Genomic DNA, 21,258 nt, shown 5'->3' on the forward strand with positions numbered 1-21,258 from the left:
ACACCGAGCCTACCAATCAGATGCCAGCAGTTCGGAGGAGGCTCGCAGGGCTCCGGTGGTCCCGGACTGACGTTGTGGCCACTGGACCAGGATCCTGCGGACCTTTTTTGCTCAGCTCAGTTTCATACGGCATCAGCTCGCACTCGCTTTTATGTCTGTACACCATCGTGAGGTTCATTATAATGGCCGGACCTGATCCCGGGAAGCCTGACAGTCATGATGTCCATGGATGCAGGGTGCGCTCTCTGAGGACGGAGGTCACGACGCGCACACCCGCTCTGCCCTTGTGATTTCTCATCACACTGAAAAGAAGTTGCGCAGCAGCAGTGAGAAAAGCGCCTGGAATCCTGCGAGCAGCGGAGTGGCGAAGTGAGATGGAAACTGACTCAGTTATGGCCCTTAAAGGGATTCTCGAAAATCAAAAAATAGATGAAAAAAATATTATATTACGACAATAAAAAAAAAACCTGAATATTTTAATAAAAACTCAAACTGGCAACTGCTGGTTACAATGTTACTGAAATCACAAACAGCCCGCTCAGTCTGTTCACACGTAGACTTTTTTCAATGTGTCTTTTTTTTTTTTACATGAAAAGCTCAGTCTGTGTTCAGAAATGATGCGCATTTTTTATGCTAAGCCATTTTCACCTCGACAGGAAAAATAAGCAGAAACTCCCTAGTTTGAGAAGTTTGTGTTTTTGAGAATTCTTAAAGTTTCTCTCTTAGTTTTTGCTCAGTTTCTGCTCAAAAAAACTCCTAAAAAAACAAACCCTCAATGTGCACACAGCCCAAAGAAGGAGCGGTTCCCAGTCGAAAGACTAGTTTCAAAATTCTCCATCTGCGCACTGTTTTAGGTGAGGTTCCCCTTTAACGTTATTATCTGTGCGGTGGATTTTATAAGCTGTCAGCTTAATTGCAATGCACAAAAAGTTTTTTCCTTTTATTTTTTTTTGGTTTTTAATCTCTTCACAGCTGCCTGCGATGTATAATGAGGCTGATGGAAACATTGGCTGTGGATCTCACTTCTTTCAGAAACACCTTTCCCCTATTAAAAGGATTTGCTTACGCTGCAGTAAGTCGCTGACGCCGGATCGTATGGCTGAGAGCGAGAGGAGAATATCATGTCATAGCCGGGTACGCGAATAATGGTGCGATAAGAGGACGGCACCGTTGACCCCGCGACCTCCCTAATAATCAACTGCCACTCTACATTCCGGAACCTAAGGAAAGGACTGGGCATAATCATCCGAAAATGTGGAGACTTCTTAAGGAGGAAGCAAACCCAAAACAGAAATCCTAAGGCTGTGTGCACACGTCCGGAATTCCCGAGGATTTTATGCGCTTTTGCCGCGTTTTTTTTCACTGCAAAAACGCATAAAATAAGCAGCCCATTGAGTTCAATGGCATTCCGCACATGCTGTGCTAATGCTGCGTATTTTTCTGCTGCAAAATCGCGTCGTGGAAAAATACGCAGCACGCTCATTCTTTGTGCGGAACCGCAAGAATTCCGCACACATAGGAATGCATTATTCTGCTTACTTTCCGCATGTGGCTATGGCCACCATGCGCAAAGTAAGCGGAAAATGTGCAGATGGTACCCACGGTCTGGAGGAGAGGAGACTCTCCTCCAGGCCCTGGGTACCATAACCCTGTAAAAAAGAGAATTAAAATAAGTTATTCTCATCTTACGGCGTCCCGCGCAGCGTCCCCAGGCCTCAGCGATGCTCCCGCCAACTCCCGTTCCCAGTGATACCTTGCGACAATGACCCGAGATGACGTAGTGGTCTCGTGAGACCGCTACGTCAAAGGTCATTGTCGCAAGGCATCGCTGGGACCGGAAGATGCTGGGAGCATCGCTGAGGCCTGGGAACGTTGCGGGGGACGCCGAAAGGTGAGAATAGCATAATTTTTTAATTTTTTTAATTATTTTTAACATTAGATCGTTTTACTACTGATGCCGCATAGGCAGCCTCAATAGTAAAAAGTTGGTCACACTAGTGCAGCAGCAGCAGCAAAAAAGGCAAATGCAATTCTAGGATGTATTAACAGAAGCATACAGTCTAGATCACGTGAAGTCATTATTTCCCTCTACTCCTCTTTGGTCAGACCTCATCTGGAATATTGTGTCCAGTTTTGGGCGCCACATTTTAAAAAAGACATCAACAAACTGGAGCAAGTTCAGAAAAGAGCGACCAGAATGGTGACCGGTCTGCAAACCCTGTCTTATGAGGAAAGGTTGCAGGATTTGGGAATGTTTAGTTTGCAAAAGAGAAGACTGAGAGGAGACTTAATAGCTGTCTACAAATATCTCAAGGGCTGTCACATTGTAGAAGGATCAACTTTATTCTCATTTGCACAAGGAAAGACTAGAAGCAATGGGATGAAACTGAATGGGAGGAGACACAGATTAGATATTAGAAAAAACTTTTTGACAGTTAGAGTGATCAATGAGTGGAACAGGCTGCCACGAGAAGTGGTGAGTTCTCCTTCAATGGAAGTCTTCAAACAGAGGCTGGACAGACATCTGACTGGGATGATTTAGCGAATCCTGCTTTGAGCAGGGGGTTGGACCAGATGGCCCAGGAGGTCCCTTCCAACTCTACGATTCTATGATTCTATGATTCTAGTCAAACACTATGTCTGAAAGTGTGACCAACCTGTCAATCAGTTTTCCAAGCGATGCTACAGATCTCTTGGGAAACGCTAGCATTCTGCAAGCTAATTACGCTTGCAAACCGCTAGTTTATCACGGGAAATACACGGGAATTACGCACGTGGAATTCTAGCGTATTTTCCGCAGCAGGGAGTTGCAGAATTCCCGCGGAAATTCTGCAACGTGTGCACATAGCCTAAAAGTTAAACAAAAAATTTGGCAGAGCATTAGACAAGACACTGACGTCATAGAAAAGATTGGAGCAGAGCTGGTATAAATACCTGGATAAATATTTACTCAGTCAATAAAAGAACGTCTCTGCTTCCTTCCAGAAAACAGCGCCACACCTGTCCACAGGCTGTGTCTGATATTGCAGCTCAAGTATAACATTGAAAATTAAATTTTATCCTGAACAATAATACAAAAGCCCTTAAATTTTATCAGCGTAGGCGCTCATCCTGTTTTCCATCACAATTTGCACAGCTTTGTGCCTCTTACGCTTCGACAAACATTTTTGCACAAGTCTCTTTGGGTATTAATTTCTTGAAATGCATCTCTTATGTAATTTTTCAAATCATTGACACTTTTTGGTTTTCGACTATGAACTTTGTCCTTGAGTACTCCCCAAAAGATAAAATCCATTGGGGTCAAGTCTGGTGAACGTGCCGGCCAATCAAGTGGGCCTCTTCGGCCAATCCATTTATTAGGAAATGTTTCATCCAGATACTCGCGGACCACTCTTGTGTAATGTGGAGGGGCCCCATCTTGTTGGAGATAAAGGTCATGTGAAATAGGCTGTTGCTGTAACTGGGGAACAACTTGATTCATTAGAATTTTGAGATACTTATCTCCTGTGACTGTTCCATCAAAAAAAATTGTACAAAAACACCAAAACTTGAAATCCCACCCCAACCATTGACACCAGGCTCATTTAGTTGTTGCTCTAATGTTAAATGCAAGTTCTCATTCTACCAGTAAATACAATTCTGTCTGGTAATATGGGCAGATAATGTGACGGAAGCTTCATCACTCCACATAATGTTATCTAAAATTACCGGATTTTCTTCACTTTCGTTAAGCATAATCTCACTACATTGCAGCCTCCTGTCTGGATCATCCTCCAATAAACCATGAGTTAGACGTGGACAATAAGCTTTCCACCCAATAGATTTCAGGCTTCACATGGTGGAAGCTCGTGACATTCCCAATTCTAAAGAGACTCTTCTGTGGACTTTTTTGGACTCTGAACAAATGTTTCAGCCACAAGTTGTTTCTTATTTTCTGTACCGGCTGTTTTGGGTCGACCCGTTTTTGGAGCATTAAGGATTGAGCCAGTGGCATCGAATTTGTCACGAATGCGGTAAATGGTTTGTCTCTTTGGGGCTTGAGTAAATGTTTCAACCCAATTTGCTCTGTTTCAGCATTTTGAGATTTCCAATATTCTTTTAAAATCCAATTTTCTTTGATCTGCATTTAAATTATTTGCCATTATGGGTTATCTGAAAAGAAAACAGATTTGGGAGAGATTTATCTGTGAAAACTGGATCTGTGAAACTGACTCAGCTGCCCTTAGCAACCAATCAGATTCCACCTTTCATTTTCCAAAGAGTCTGTGAAGAATGAAAAGTGGAATCTGATCGGTTGCTAAGGGCAGCTGAGTCAGTTTCACTTTACACCATGTTTGATAAATCTCGCCCTTCATAACCCTATTACACATACTGTCCACCTACTTTTGGACCACTATATATACACACACATATACAAAAAACTCATACTATCTACTATATAATCGTCTAATTCTGTCTGGCTGTGTGCAACGGAATCCCACGTCGCTAATTGGTCGCGCCCGGCCGGAGGAGGAGGAGACAGCAGTCTGCAGCAAGATCTTCTAGGGCCGTGTGCCCGGTGGAAAAAAAAGTCCAAAACAGATCGCAGACCTCCCAGGCCAAGAGGGGCATCCCCAAAGAAGGTGACAGAGGAAGATCCAAGATAATTTGAGCACCGACCCAGATACCACTGATGTCACTGAAGGTGGAGGAAGATGGCGCCCGCAGCAATCCTCCACAGGAGCTTCACCAACGATGTGCCCTGCCTTAACTTGATCAGAGGAGGGTGAAAACCCCCCGGTCGGCAAGGGGCAAGCCTAAGGCAGGACTCAGATGCTGTTCAGAAGGAAATCTCCACACCGCCCGAACATCGGGTAGCGCTGACGTCACCACAGAGGAGGAAGATGGCGCGTGCAGCAGGCAGAGACGGAACCTTCACCAGCGGTGTGCCCAGGGAAAACAAGGTCAGATGAGGGTCCAGCCCCCACGGTCTGCAAGGGTGAATCCCAAAGTCGATCCCGGAAGCCTTTCAAAAGCAATTTTCTACACCGTCCGAACACTAGGAAGTGGTGACGTCACCAATAGGAAAAAAGGTGGCGCCCACAGCGCTCAATGACAGGACCTTTAGCAGTGATGTGCCCCGTGATAGCATAGACAAAAAAGGGCAAAAAACCCCCAGTTGGCACGGGGCAACCCTAAAGAAGGTGAATGTAGACGTCCTGAAGCAAAATTACATAGATGAAAAAATGGTATTTGTAGGTAGGAGTTGCGTTACCATGACGACCGATGTCCCATGCAGTTATATCCTCAGGTGAGAGGAGAGTTTCTCACAAATGACATAAAAACTGAGAAATGTAAATAAAGAGAGGTTTTAATACCTCAGAAAATAGTTTCTCACGGGGACAGGCAATAAATCATTACAGCTGACCAGCGTAACCATAGCAACCCCTCAGGTGCCATTGGAAACAGATAAGCCAGAAAATGTCGCCAAAAACAAGAATTGTAGAAAAAAAAAATGTAAAAAGTCTGCATAAATATCTACTATATAATTGTCTAATTCTGTCTGTCTATCTCTGTTTGTAATGGAAATCCCGCATTGCTGATTGGTCGCGCCCCCGGCGACTTTACCTGTAAATTCCTGTGTATTCATTGCATTATTCTTAAATCTTCATACATAAACTACATAAATATTCTAGAATACCCGATGCGGCCACCATCTAGTAGATATACAGTATATATTTATGTAAACTAGATAATTCATTTATAAGGGACTGTCTGCCACTGAATGCACATAGTCCGAAAAATTAATCTAATCTATATGTAAAACGTAGTTTGAAAAAATAAATATATATTTATATTTATTTTTTCAAAACTTTTTTTTTCCATTTAGATTGATTTCAAATTTTACTTTAATTGAATTTAACTTTTAGATTAAATAAACTTATATTTTGAGAGCTCAGAGCTTTATGGACTTTTACAGATGCTGCAATGCCAAATGTTGTGTTTTTTATTGTTTATTTTTTTGTCATGAATAAAAGAGAGACTAGTCACATTTTCAAGCCTCTTTTATTTTTTTTTAGGGGGGCTTATAACAAATCCCTGTGGGACTAAGCGATTGTATAAGAATACTCAACTGATCTACTTGGCACCGAGTTCTTAAGGCTGTATTCACACGTTGCACCCAATTTGTCACAATTTCCTAAGTCTAAAAATTTCAGCAAAATAAAAAATGCACTGTTGCCGCAACATGCCTATGGCTTAGTTCACACAGGCTTTATTTGCAGTTTTTTCATCTGGCTTGTAAAAAAAAAAAGTTGATTTTTTTTTTCTCCTTCTATGTACCCCCCCAAAAATAAGCCTCTTTCGTATCTCAACCTCTCTCACAAGATATTGGCTTTATAATCTGCAGATTGCTGGCCTGACACTTCCGGTTCTGTATAGAAGACTTTTCATCAGTCTCATTATCACCACAGACAGGATTATAATATGGTAAACTAACACGTAATCTAGTACAGTAACATGGCAGAAAGCATCCAGGGCTTGCAACGTTCTCTAATGAGATAGGACTATTAGTTTTGTTCTAATGTTCACTTTCCTTTAATTATAACCCAGCGAGCGCCGGGATCTGAGTGGCGCGGACGTGTTTAATTAATCATCTTTGCAATCAGAAGACGGAAGTCGGAGGAGTCAATGACAATTTCTTCAGCACCCAGAGCCTAATTAAACTTCTGAAAAGGTTAATTCAATTTTTACAAGTTTGTTTTTTTTTCTTACTTCCCCGGACCTAAATGGTTTCCTCCATCTCAATGCAAAATTTCAACTAATGCGCTGACCTTTGTGGATTCAGAATTCTGATTAAAGCGGAGACTTATTAAATAATGCAGGAAGATGGTTGCCATTTACTCCAGGAGGAGATCAGCGGCGGCAAAGCTCTGCCTGATGGCGAAAAGTTCTCGAAGACTTTTATAATTTGCTGACCTGCTTTTCCACTTTACAGTGACCACACTTCAGCACTTACACAACAGAGCCTCTTTCAAGGAGCACTCCAGGGCAAAAAAAACTCTAAGCCAGTGTCAGACTGGAGAAAGAACTGTTGGTCGTGCTGGATGATTAATTTGACACATCTTAAGTCATTTTTATTAACTTTTCGGCTTCATGTGGTTGGCGCCACTTTTGTGCACCAATAGGGCATCCTAAGCCACGTCCCTTTAAGACATGCCTCCTTTACTCAAGATACACCCCTTAAGAACATGACAAAAAGTTTTGAAAACACAATAAATGTGATGCACGTAGGATGAAGCCGAATCCTGGCATATTTTAATAGTAAATTTGTCTATATGGCTGAGGATCGACCTTTCACAATAGGTGATGTCACAGCTCACCTCTTCCCTTCTGATACAATGACTGATAACTCCTCTATATACAGTATACAGATAACACAGGATTCTCCATTCACAATAGGTGATGTCACAGCTCACCTCTTCCTCTAGTACAATGATTGATAACGCTTCTATATACAGTAGATAACACAGGATCCACCATGCACAATAGATGTCACAACTCACCTCCTCCTCCTGTACAATCAGTGATAACACTTCTGTATACCATATAAAATGCAGGATCCACCATTCACAATAGGTGGTCACAGCTCACCTCGCCCCCTCTGGTACAATGACTGATAACACAGGATTCTCCATTCACAATAAGTGATGTCACAGCTCACCTCCTCATCCTCCTGTACAATGCCGGTACACCTCTTTTCAACAAATGTTAATATCAAAATGTAAAAAATTAACACCATTAATGCTTTGTGTGTAACTGCACAAGTATTTAAACATAAAACTATGTATCATTTGTGGCAAACACTGAAAAAGGAAAAATATATAGATTCCTCAGCAATTTTTGTTTGCTGCAATCACCCCCCCCCAAAAAAAAAAAAGCAATACAAGGCAATCAAAACCACCTAAAATAATATCAACGAAAACTACAGCTCGACCTGCAAAAAAAACAAGAAACACAGAACTCCATCAATAGAAATTCACCTCGAACCTGCAAAATGCAAATACAAACCCTTATGTGGCTTTATGGAATGAAAAAATATATATATCTCGTGGAAGAAAGAGAGGAAAAAATACCCAAAAGTGCAAAAACACAAAAAAAGTCCCAGTCCTTAATCCTTAAGGGGCCGTGATGGAGGCGTACATCACCCTGTGTGTATATATGACTCTGCCCCAGTAATTCTGGCAGAGACTGTTACATATTCTGGTTTATGGACGTCTCCCCCGCGTCATCTTTACTGTCGCTTGTACATTGTAACGCCGCTCTGCGCAGCTGAACATATTTCTGTATAACTGCGACCACTAAACACTCGTCTGAGAGGAGGATTTATGGATCTAATTAGATCCCAACGTGAGTATTACGCCCAATAAATGCAGCACAGTCGTATATAGTCGGTGTCGCTCCTCCGACTGACAGAACGGGATCCATTGCAGGAGGCTAAAAAGCCCATATATTTGTATAAAATGTGCGTATACACAGCGCAGAGCCCCCGGGGGGCTCCATGTACATCCTCTGTGTCGCTCTGCCCACTGGGGCACATACCAGTAACCTCGGTGCGGACGGCCCCCGGGGGACTCATGATTTGGCTTTCCAGGGCGGTCACTCAGGGGCCGGCGCAGTGTAATAAGATGGGGCAGCTCTTGGGAGAGATCATTACACCACACACAAGGAATATGTCGCTTTTATACTCTCTTTGCCGCTGCAGCTATTCCAACATTGGACATTAACCCCTATGAGGCCAGATTATTCTTGGGTTTCTCTACAAAATCTTTTTTTTTTCTATATTTATCTTTATCTCAACAGTCAGGATTTTTTTTTTTCATTTAAGAAACTTTTTCCACTTATGAGCCATTTCTTCTCCTCCCTCTTGTTTGCTGAATTCATCATTCATTCTGAAGAACTATAAAAACCCATCCCGCTGAAGACATACAAGTTCATTGAAGGATCAAATGTCAGCTGCCTATTAAAGTGTATGTAGTGAGGACGGCGAAAAGAGCATAGTAGAACACAGGACTCGTAAAACACAGATCATGTTGCAGCTATATAATATATATTTTATCTCACCCCAGAGCTGGATTTACAACTACACTGCTCAGTGCTGTTTTATAATGTTCTCCATGCTGCTGCTTTCCAGTAAGTGTTTATCTCACCTCAGAGCTGGATTTACAGCTACACTGCTCAATACTGATGTATAATGCTCTTAATTCTGCTGCTTCCTAATTAGTGTTTTATCTCACCTGTGGTGTAGTAACCACTGTGTCCACTAGGGGGCGCTGTGTGGATGTCCCAAAAGAAAGGATGAGTGGCAAAATCCTGAAGGATGGTTATGTATCTCAAGGTGGGTGGCCTTGAGATGGAGACTTATGTATGTGTATTGCTCAGCAATGATATTGCTAAGGTGTTGTCTCAAGGTGTAAGGGAGAAGTCTCCAGGTAACTAGAGAGTTGGGCCGACCTGGTTACCTACAAACCCACCCGGGGGGGTGTGTTTAAAGCACTGTTGGAAAGAGTGTGTAAATGCTTGAAGGTCCTGTGATGAGGTCAGAGTCAGGTGACACGGTGGGCGTGGCTATGAACCATATAATGTGGCCAGGGTAGGTCACATGAGGGTGAATGCTAGGACCTGGTTGGTCCAGTGTGGAAGGTCCCGCTAGGAGAAGCATCTCCTGGCTAACAGCCTGTGTGTGGCTGTGTGTAATGGCTGCCAGCGTCTGAGAGTCCCAGAGGAGAGAGTGGATGTCTGCAGCGTGGAGCAACAGCCATATGGAAACCCTGACGTGGGTGAGATAATTATGAGGCTGAAGAGCCTGAGTATGGACATTGAGTAACCTGTGTGTGACCACAGGCTTAACCAGAGTGAAGCTATAATGGACGCTATGCTGTAATGCTGCTTATGTTGCTTCTATGGGTTTATGAAGGAGGAATAAACCACATGGACTGTGTTATGCTTTATGAAAACCTGTGCCGGATCTGATTTTGTGGCTGCTGAGCGAGTATCCCCTACTTGAATGACAGCACTACCTCACACACCCCAGAGCTGGATTTACAACTGCACTGCTCAGTAGTGCTGTATAATGTCCTCCATGCTGTTGCTGCTTCTGTACATAGTGCTAAATAGACACAGGAGAGCATATCTCCCTCATATCTGTGTGTGATGTGTACAGGAAACTAGTCTCCAACCACTAATTATTAGAGATAGAGCCTGCAGAGGCGAAAACAGGTGAAAAAACACAGTATACAAGCTATATATCTACCGGGAACACTGAGTGTTATTCTTCATGTACACACAGGATTGTTTATTCTGACAGAACAGTTACCCTTTACATAATCTATTTCTACCTTCCAGCATTCACCACCAGGGGGAGCTCACTATATACCCATTTACATAACTTTAAAATTAATTATCTTTTGGGAAGAAGGAATCAATATCACCATTACACACTGAACGGGAAACCACTGGGTAAATCTGACATGGAGAAGGATTTGGGGATCCTAGTTGATAAACTTACCTGGAGCAGCCAGTGCCAGGCAGCGGCTGCCAAGGCAAGCAAGATCATGGGGTGCATTAAAAGAGGTCTGGATACACATGATGAGAGCATTATACTGCCTCTGTACAAATCCCTGGTTAGACCGCACATGGAGTACTGTGTACAGTTTTGGCACCGGTGCTCAGTAAGGACATAATGGAACTAGAGCAAGTACACATGCTCGGCTTCTCCTCCTCTCATTGTTTATGGGACAGGAGGAGAAAATCTAGTACAATGGCTTCAACTGAGGGAATACAGACTTAGAGAAATGTATCACTCCTGGTGGATCTCTCACCAAGTAACTGCTTGTATTTCCCATGAAATAACAGGTCTGGGACATCTATGGTTCCAACTCTAAATGGACATGTTCCTTTGTTATTCCTCTTGGAAATTTATCAATATATTGACATCTGGATGTTATGTGTTGGGATCTTGTCTATGCACACACTGATACTATCCCATTAGGGCTGATAGTATATGCACACACCCCCCTTTGACAAAGGGAATGGTAACACCCATTAGTCAATGTTTTCCTACAATTCCAGGAGGAATTACAAGAGCGGCACAATGCAGAGATCTTAGGAAAAATGCTCCAGAATTGTTATTTCATACGAAATACAATGATCTACTAATTCAGACAAGTCAAGAGAATGAAAATATCCTCTCAAGTAATAAAATTCTGTCTTCCAATAACCACCACTAGGGGGTGCTCGAAGCCAACTGAAAAGATAACCAAGCGGATCCAAGTCTCTGGTTGTGTGAATGGTCGCCAAACATCAGAGGCTCTGAAATAGACCTGAGCCCCTGCCCATGTTGGCTGTCATTACGCTCTGCATGGAATAGACAGAAGTTTCTCCCAGGTCCTCCAGGCTCAGGAGCAGCGATCGATAGCCACTCAGTTTCTGCCGTCAGTCTCATTATCAGACTGTTTCCTCAGCTCCTTTCTAGAGATTTGGCGAAATCTATTTCCTGCGAATCTATGAGATCTTCAGATTATGTGAAATCACGAAAACCATAAAAAACTGCATTTTCACCACTTACTTGGAATAGCACAGAACAATCCTGCGATAGCTCCTTGTTACCACTTTCATGATGTTTCCTATGAAGTTACCTCCCCCAATCATTTCTGTAGGGAGAAGATGCCGGAGGTCTGTGATTAGTAACGCGTTCTGCTCCTAGAGCCTGGAGGCGTCCGACTCCTCTCCACCTGTTATTACCGGGTATTAAATACTATATACACCTACAATGTGAATAGCGGGGATCACAGCAGTGGGTAGTGGGGGGTCAGCGAGTGTCAGGGTTTAGACACAGATGTATGCAAGGTTATAACTATTCTAAAGCAGCGTTCCGTTACACTATGTAGCATGATGTTCCTGTGTTACTCTAATTGCCAACTAGAAGGGTGTAACACTGTCCAATCAGTCACATAGGATCACAATCACAATACAAAACATCAGCTGCTGCAGAACATCATAATACACACCTCAGCTGCTGCAGAACAGCATAATACACACCTCAGCTGCTGCAGAACAGCATGATACACACCTCAGCTGCTGCAGAACAGCATGATACACACCTCAGCTGCTGCAGAACAGCATGATACACACCTCAGCTGCTGCAGAACAGCATGATACACACTTCAGCTGCTGCAGAACAGCATGATACACACTTCAGCTGCTGCAGAACATCATAATACACCTATCAGCTTCTGCAGAACATCATAATCCAAGCTGCTGCAGAACATAATTCACATCTCAGCTGCTGCAGAACCTCATAATACACACCTCAGCTGCTGCAGAACAGCATGATACACACCTCAGCTGCTGCAGAACAGCATGATACACACCTCAGCTGCTGCAGAACAGCATGATACACACCTCAGCTGCTGCAGAACAGCATGATACACACTTCAGCTGCTGCAGAACAGCATGATACACACTTCAGCTGCTGCAGAACATCATAATACACCTATCAGCTTCTGCAGAACATCATAATCCAAGCTGCTGCAGAACATAATTCACATCTCAGCTGCTGCAGAACCTCATAATACACACCTCAGCTGCTGCAGAACAGCATAATCCACATCTCAGCTGCTGCAGAACAGCATAATCCACATCTCAGCTGCCGCAGAACATAATACACATCTCAGCTGCTGCAGAATCTCATAATACACACCTCAGTTTCTGCAGAAACTCACACTACACCTCAGCTGCTGCAGTACCTCATTATAGCTCAGCGTCTTCAAAATCTCATACACCTCAGCTGTTGCAGAACCTCATACTACACCTCAGCCGCTGCAGAACCTCATACTACAACCCCAGCTGTTGCAGAACATCATAAGCCACATCTCAGCTGCTGCAGAATCTCATACCACACCTCAGCTGCTGCAGAACCTCATAACACACCTCAGCTACTGCATAAACTCATACGCCACTTCATACTACACCTCAGCTGCTGCAGAACCTCATAATACACACCTCAGCTGCTGCAGAACCTCATACTACACTTCAGCTGCTGCAGAACCTCATACTACACTTCAGCTGCTGCAGAACCTCATATTACATCTCAGCAGCTTTAAAATCTCATACTACACCTCACCTGTTGCAGAACCTCATACACCCAGCTGCTGCAAAACCTCATACTACACCTCAGCTGCTACAGAATCTCATACTAAATCTCAACTGCTGCAGAACCTCATACTACACTTCAGCTGCTGCAGAACCTCATACTACACCTCAGCTGCTGCAGAACCTCATACTACACCCCAGCTGCTGCAGAACATCAAATTGCACTCTTCAGAAGCTGCATAAAAACGAATGAGGGTGTATTCATATCTATGAGGGACAGCAATCTGTTTTACTCACTACAAAGAAGTTCTGAAGCAGCTGTGGTGCTTTTTATAAAGAATATAACATCCTGTTATGTATTTTTTGGCCTCATCTGACCTCCCACATTCATGGGTGTTTACTACTGGAATCAGTAACACGGTGCACTTTGCACTTGGTCGGACTTTCTGATTGGCTGGATATTGGGGTGTGTACAGGTTTTATGTAACAAAGTATCAGAGAACAGTAATTGTCAGAGTGCGGACAGAATATCTGGATTATTAGCCGGATACAGTAGCTGGAAACAATGAAAATAGATATTCACAGTCATATTCTTCCCAGGGAATGGCCGGACCTCACACAGGTAATAGAGACGCAGAATATTCCCACCGCTATATAATACAACATCAGCATAATAGTAAAATGAATCTACATGTAAAAATGCGACAAAAGTTTCATATTTATCTGAAATTACTTCAAGCGCAGATGTCGCTGAGCTGAACTTCCCTTATCAAAGATCTTATTAATATTTCACAGTACGGTTGATTTTCCAACCAATTTTGTCTTTAAGGCAATGTTCACTTTTGCATCCATGTTTTATTGCTCCAACGCATCTGTAATAAAAATGGATAGGAACTTTATACACATAAAACGTGCATTATTTGCAAAAATTGTTCCTTTTTTTTATTATAGATACACTGTAGCTACATAATCACGTCTGCACATAAGGCCATCTTTAGCAGAGAACTGCATACGCCCCATGTGCCAAACTGTGGTACTTCCATCGTATGGCATCAGATGACCACAAGACATGATTTTATTTCAACGGAAGGTTATACATACATCCCCCCGAAAAAGCCTTCATATGCAGAGGCGTAGTAAAACTTTAAGCTCCTGGGTCTTGATACAAAACCTGCGAGGTGCCGTTTATAATACTGATATCATAAGTGGCAGATGGACGTTTAATATCTGCATACGTTCCCCCACTGCTCCTAAAAGATCAAAAGTCGCAAAAGTCTTCCCAATGTGTTAACAAGTTACTTTTTATTTCCAAACCAATGAGGTTATAAACTTTCGAGATGAGCTTCTCAGAATTTTGACCATTGTCGACAAAATTTCATTTCTGCTATAGGGGAAAAAAACTTAACTAAATGGTCTATCCCTTTAAGCTAATTGAGGATAATTTACAAAAAAAAAAAATAAAAATCAATATTTCGGCTTGTATTGTCCCAAACGGAACAAATCAGCAAATGTGGAAGATCTCAACTTTCGCTCGATCTCTACCACTGACAGAACTTTTTTTTTTTCAAGGAGGATCGTTATTGTTTAACTAGTAAGTTAAGAAAACTTTCACTTATGAACTTTCTAACTGACTCAGCAAAGTTCCCTTATAACACTGCAAACACATTATGCATAGATTAGTATATAATGAATGACCTTGCATGGGGTTTACCCACTAAACAGTAATCATCGGCTTGATTTTTGTTTGATGAATAAAATAGGACACATGAAAATAAGAAACTCTGTAATATCTCTTATCAGAGAAATTGGCTTCTTTCTCCTCCTGGACAGATTTGATAGATTTTACCCAGGAATTGAGATTGAAAAAGAACTAGATTTCTCTGATAAGATATATTACAATTTCATTTTTTCATATGTACTATTGATTTATATAGTTTACAAACTATATAATGAAAAGTTCTGTAACTTTCTAATCTACATTGAACCTGATACATCAAAGAATTGTCACATAATATTTGTGCAGCTCTTGGTAGAGCAAAAAAACAAAACAAGTTTTTTGCCATTTTTAAATCTGCCAACTCTTAAAAAAAATGGGTGGAGCTTGCTTAAGGTGAGGGAGTGTGGACGTGTGTGACAGACAACAGTCATTATAATTTGCACCACAAAAAAATGAAAGATCCGATCGCCAAATCCATTAAGAGCTTATGCATCTTACAGGGGCATTCTCAAGTTATTAAATTGATTCAATTACATAGACAGCATGAAAATAAGCAAGTTTGCTATTGACTTGCTTTTTCTATCTGCTGTAATTTCCTTGCAATGACAGCTTTCATCTTACATAGTGTACAGCCAGTTTCCATGGAGCTCGGCCACCAGACCCTTGTTAAGGGTCCCGTTACACATAGCGACGCTCCAGCGATCCCGACAACGATTCGACCTGGTAAGGATTGCTGGTACGTCGCTACATGGTCGCTAGTAAGCTGTCAAACAGGCATATCTACTCAACGACGCAGCAACGATACGGCGATCCGTATAACGACTTCGGCGGTCGTTGGGACCTTGTCACACAGCAGCTATTCTGACGACTCACGCCTGCGTCCATGAGGTCGCTCGTCGGCGTCAAACACAGCGATGCATGCTGGCCAGCGGGACACCAACGATCAAAAAATGGCCTAGGACATTCGAGCACGATCAGCGATATCACAGCGGGGGGCCGGTCGCCGCTATGTGTCACACGTAGCGAGATCGCTGGCGAGGTCGCTGTTGCGTCACAAAACCTGTGACGTTTCAGCGATCTCGCTATGTGCGAAGTACCCTTAAGAGTGCACAAGTTACATTCCAGGAGAGTAGTTAACTCCTAACATCCCAGCCAATCTCTCTGCAGCCCACTGATATCTATGCAGGAGTTATCAGTTCACTTCACTCCCTTTCTCAGCTCCTGACAAGCTGCTGATATAAATCTTGCAAAATCATCAGCCCACAGCATTGGCTTCTCCCACAGTAGATATCCGAATCACAGCTCTCATTTTCCTGAGCCGAGTGCTTGTTCAAATGCCCAGTTATCCCTATGTGCAGGGCCGCCATCAGGGCATTACTGCCCTGACTGGCGTATGGGGCCCGGTGGGCAGAGGAGGCCCGCATCGGGCCCGGTCTCCTGTGGTCACCGGGCCCTACCGGTAGGTAAACCAGGCCCTCGGCGCTGCCACAGCTAAACGCTATTGACAATGCGGGCCCGCCAGCCCGCACGTCAATAGTTAACAGCCGCCAGCCAATAGGAGGCTGGCAGCTGACGTCAGCTGCAGCGCGAACCTCGCCGGCGTCTGACTTAACTGTCAGTCGCCGGCTGGGACGCGCTGCAGTGTGGAGGGAGCGCGAGCGTCACCCGCCGCTGGACCGCGGCCAGGTAAGAACTTTTTATTTTTTTTTTTATTTTTAAGAGCGGCAATCTGGGGGGCCCGGGGGAGACTGAGACATGGGGGCAGAATGCTGGACATGGGCAGATTGCTGGACATGGGGCAGAATGATGAACACTGGGGCAGAATGCTGGACACGGGGCAGAATGCTGGACACGATGGGGCAGAATGCTGGACACGATGGGGCAGAATCCTGTGCACGATGGGGCAGATTGCTGGACACGATGGGGCAGATTGCTTGTCATGATAGGGGCAGAATGCTGGGCACGATGGGGCAGATTGCTTGTCATGATGGGGGCAGAATGCAGGGCACGATGGGGCAGATTGCTGTTCATGATGGGGGCAGAATGCTGGGCACGATGGGGCAGATTGCTGGGCACAATTGGGCAGAATGCTGGGCACGATAGGGGCAGAATGCTGGGCACGATAGGGGCAGAATGCTGGGCACGATAGGGGCAGAATGCTGGGCACGATGGGGGCAGAATGCTGGGCACGATGGGGGCAGAATGCTGGGCACGATGGGGGCAGATTGCTGGACACGATGGGGGCAGATTGCTGGACACGATGGGGCAGATTGCTGGACACGATGGGGGCAGATTGCTGGACACGATGGGGGCAGAATGCTGGACACGATGGGGGCAGAATGCTGGATACGATGGGGGCAGAATGCTGGATACGATGGGGGCAGAATGCTGGACACGATGGGGGCAGAATGCTGGACACGATGGGGGCAGAATGCTGGACACGATGGGGGCAGAATGCTGGACACGATGGGGGCAGAATGCTGGACACGATGGGGGCAGAATGCTGGACCCGATGGGGGCAGAATGCTGGACACGATGGGGGCAGAATGCTGGACACGATGGGGGCAGAATGCTGGACACGATGGGGGCAGATTGCTGGACACGATGGGGCAGATTGCTGGACACGATAGGGGCAGAATGTGACAGTGAGACACAGGAGGGGGCTGAATGGACATGGGGCAGAATGTGACAGTGAGACACAGGAAGGGGCAGAATGTGAGGCACGGCGGCAGAATGTGACAGTGAGACACAGGAAGGGGCAGAATGTGAGGCACGGGGGCAGAATGTGACAGTGAGACACAGTAAGGGGCAGAATGAGATACGGGGCATGATTGGAGATATGGGGCATGATTGGAGCCACAGGGGGCAGGATCAAAGACATGGGGGCATGACTGGAGACACCGGGGGCAGGATTGGAGACAGATGGGGCAGGATTGGAGACAGATCGTGCAGGATCATGGGGCAGGATGGATACGGTGGACACAGATGGGGCAGGATGGGGAGATCATATGGGACAGAATGGATACTTATGAGGGCGGGATGGGAAAACGGATGGCTGAAGCCGGGAATGAGACACACGGGGGGCTAGGATGGGGGATATTATTACCACAGGGTCTAATTAAGGGATATTATTACTGCAGTGATGTATTTATTTTATTTTTAGAGTATACTGTTTTAAATGGGGGAGGGCGGTCCTGTTACTGTTTAGAGTGACACTATGTTGCCTTTTTTCTTCATGTGATGTAATGTAGAAGTTGGGAAAATTAAGTAATATGTTCTGCAAGCGGAGCTCTAGGTAACTGTTATTTCCTGCAGAGACGAGCCCTGGCTGGAAGACGTGATGGCGGTCTCTGCTGGATGAAAGATGAAAAGCAAAGATGAAGGACTTCACCTAGAGAAGTCACTGGTGAATTAGTGTGTCACCTATACACCGACACTATACACTGTATAGAGGCCTTGTGTATAATGTCATTGATCATTATTACCTGTACACAGACACTGCATACTAAGTACAGATCTCCTGTGTATAATGGCACTTATGGTGATAGTATCGTGTTTTTTTTTTTTATTACTGATCAGTATTGTAGTATTCAGTCACTGTGGTGGTAATATGTGGTCTGGGCATGGTCTGGCGGTATTTGTTCCTTGTGTGTGGTATTATAGGTCACTATGTGGTCTGGACATGGTGCGGTGGTATTTTTCCCTTGTATGTGATACTATTGGTCATTTTAAAAATTGAAAAAAACCTAAATTATATCACATATTTTAACAAATATTTAATAGGTTACAGTAGAGTAGGGCTCGGCCAAAAGAGTCTACCCTGTTATGGTGGCGGCTTAAAAAATCTTTTGGCCAAAACAAAAGCTGCCGGCTATATGTGTGATCTGGTGATGGGAATGGTTAATGTGTGATTGGTGAGAAGTGGAGTTTTTCCAAGAGAGAGCGGTGGGACTTTGGACAGTTCGACGGGTGGAGGCGGGGCTGGGGTGGAGCCTGGGCGGAGTCTCAAGGGGGCCCCGAAAATTTTACCAGTATGGGGCCCCGAAATTCCTAGTGGCAGCCCTGCCTATGTGTAAATAGCAGCGATAACTATGTAGACTAACAACAACAAGAACAAACCACTGATATCTGAATGTTACCACAGAACTTGTGCTGAGTTTTATAGTTCGACGAATAATCCAGCTCTGCTACTCACCTGAGCTGTCACTCAAGGAGGAGGGGAGCTGCCCCAGAAACCAGGGAGTGAGGAGACAACTTGAGACACCTTGAAACACCCCTTTAATAAATTTGGTGAAGATTATGCCAGTTCTTCAAGACTAACATACAAAATGCCACTTGGGGTCTTTCTGATTCGAGTCCCCAACATTTTAACATCTGCTTGCAGTCGGTGAATAGAAACACAGTTAAAAGAAACTATCTTGCCTTGATGATGTTCACAAAGGGACACAATTACAAGAGAAAGAATTGCTATCAGCCTCAGGATGGATGGAAAAATGCTTATATTCAACTACAGCAAGCACAGGTCTTGCAAAAAAAAAGTAAAAAAAAAAAATATGTAGAGCCTTAGAAATTTGCAAACATTTTTTCTTATAGAATCCTAGAATGTTAAGAGTTGGAAGGGTCCTCCAGGGTCGTCGTGTCCAACCCCCTGTTCTATGCAGGAGTCACTAAACCATCTCAGACAAATGTCTGTCCAGCCTCTGTGTGAAGACTTCCATGGAATGAGAACTCACCACCTCTCGTGGCCGCCTGTTCCACTCATTGATCACCCTCACTGTCAAAAAGGCAACATAGAATAAATTGGATTTTTTTTTGCATAGGAGCTGCATACACAGAACGGCAGTGGTTACAAAATTGCTTTTTTTTTTTTTTTTTAATTCTTAGATGCTCCGAAGCAATACAACAAGCTTGATGCAAAAATCAGCAAACCCTTTACATAGATTCAGAACTGTGGACTGTACTATCAAACTGGAAACATCAATTCTCTTCTTCAGTATTCCAATAATCTGCCATTAATTGTAACAGGATTGATGTAAAAGTCATAATTCCAGCGCCCCCTGGGGGTGAATGGATTGGTGCGCCTGGTTAACGAATCAATACCCTTCTCCGGGGGGACCGTCGTCTGCTGCGATTCTTACACCTCCATTACTTTCCTTACTCTTCAAATATTAATGAAGTTGGGAAGGTGACCTTCAAGGCGCTGCTACAGTCAGAAGGAAACAGCGGCATCGCATACTTTCACCTATAGTAATCATTAACCAGAAGCTGTCACTTCTGACATACCGCCCTGCGATGTGTATATTATTCTGCGTCCTTACAGAAATCGTGAATAATGTATAAGACGTTCACACTCCGACTGCTACATCCATATGACACAGTGCAGAACAGAAAAAGAGGTAGGAAATCACAAAACCCAGAGATGTAAAAACGGAGATTAAAAACAAGAAATGTAAAAAATAAAAAAAAATAGTAAAATGTTATTAAAATTAAGATCAGGAAAATAATATCCTAGAAAACAAATCATAAAAGCTTCAAAAATAACACTAAGGAAAGTAGTAAATAAACTAAATTATAAAAATAAACAATATATTAAAAGGCTATTTAAATTAATTTTTAATGCTTGACTTTTTTTTCCTAAATTGATCTATCTGGGATTAAAAATAATTTTTGCAATTGGGTGTTATGAAATATTTTGCACCGTTTGGCTTTTACAGGCTTTTTGTTTCTCTGCATATTCATCTTTGATATGGTCTGTGGTTATAAACAAGCTGAGAGGAGCTCAGATAAAAGACTTACAAACTCTCCTATTGGACAGTCGGAGCTCACTGACAGTTTCTCAGTTAACTTAATTCTGCAGCCAGTAACAGACAGCAAAACACCGAGGCTACAGGAGACAAAAAAAAAAAAAAAAAAAAAAAAAAAACCAAGGTCCCCTTAAGAGTTTTTGCTAAATTTTTAAATAAAGCACTTAACTTTTATTTTTTTACCTTTACTTAAAAAAAATAGTTGTGAAAAAGAAAATGTTTTTTTTCCCTGTGATGCCACTACAGGGAAACTCAACACTTAGGCATTGTTCACACACACACACACACAAATGTTTTCTTTTCCTGAAGTACCGTAGTTTTGGAAAAGTTTTTTTTTCCTTAAGTGTTTCTTTTTTTTTTTTTTTTTTTTTTTTTTTAACAGCCTTTCGATTGCTCAGTGCATAGCTTAGAGCAGCTTTCATTAGGATTTTCGTAAGTGACATGCACTTTCATTTTTTTTCCACCAAGATTTTTTTCAAAACCTTTTCAGGGGGAAAAAAAAAAAAAAATGATAGACAAATATTTTTGATGCATTTTTTTGGTGCGGTTTTGGCATGCTAGATTTGTCTCTTGCGCATGCTGATAAAGTTTAATGTTGAAAAAAAA

General features: G+C 43.3%; 1 protein-coding gene across 2 annotated transcripts in view; it reads left to right on the forward strand.

Annotated features, from left to right (window-relative positions):
• Positions 1–13,606: 13,606 nt before the first annotated feature.
• Positions 13,607–21,258, forward strand: part of ACMSD (aminocarboxymuconate semialdehyde decarboxylase) — a 68,297-nt gene continuing 60,645 nt past the window's right edge. The window contains exon 1 of one of the 2 annotated variants that reach the window (XM_073545534.1): positions 13,607–13,753. In XM_073545534.1, the coding sequence (XP_073401635.1) occupies positions 13,697–13,753 (57 nt within the window). In that variant the 5' untranslated portion in view covers positions 13,607–13,696. The remainder of the gene's footprint in view (positions 13,754–21,258) is intronic. The other variant, XM_073545532.1, reaches the window with a different exon arrangement.

This window comes from Dendrobates tinctorius, unplaced genomic scaffold (assembly GCF_039654945.1).
Source record: "Dendrobates tinctorius isolate UK_male_01 unplaced genomic scaffold, ASM3965494v1 ptg000143l, whole genome shotgun sequence".
Taxonomy (NCBI): domain Eukaryota; kingdom Metazoa; phylum Chordata; class Amphibia; order Anura; family Dendrobatidae; genus Dendrobates; species Dendrobates tinctorius.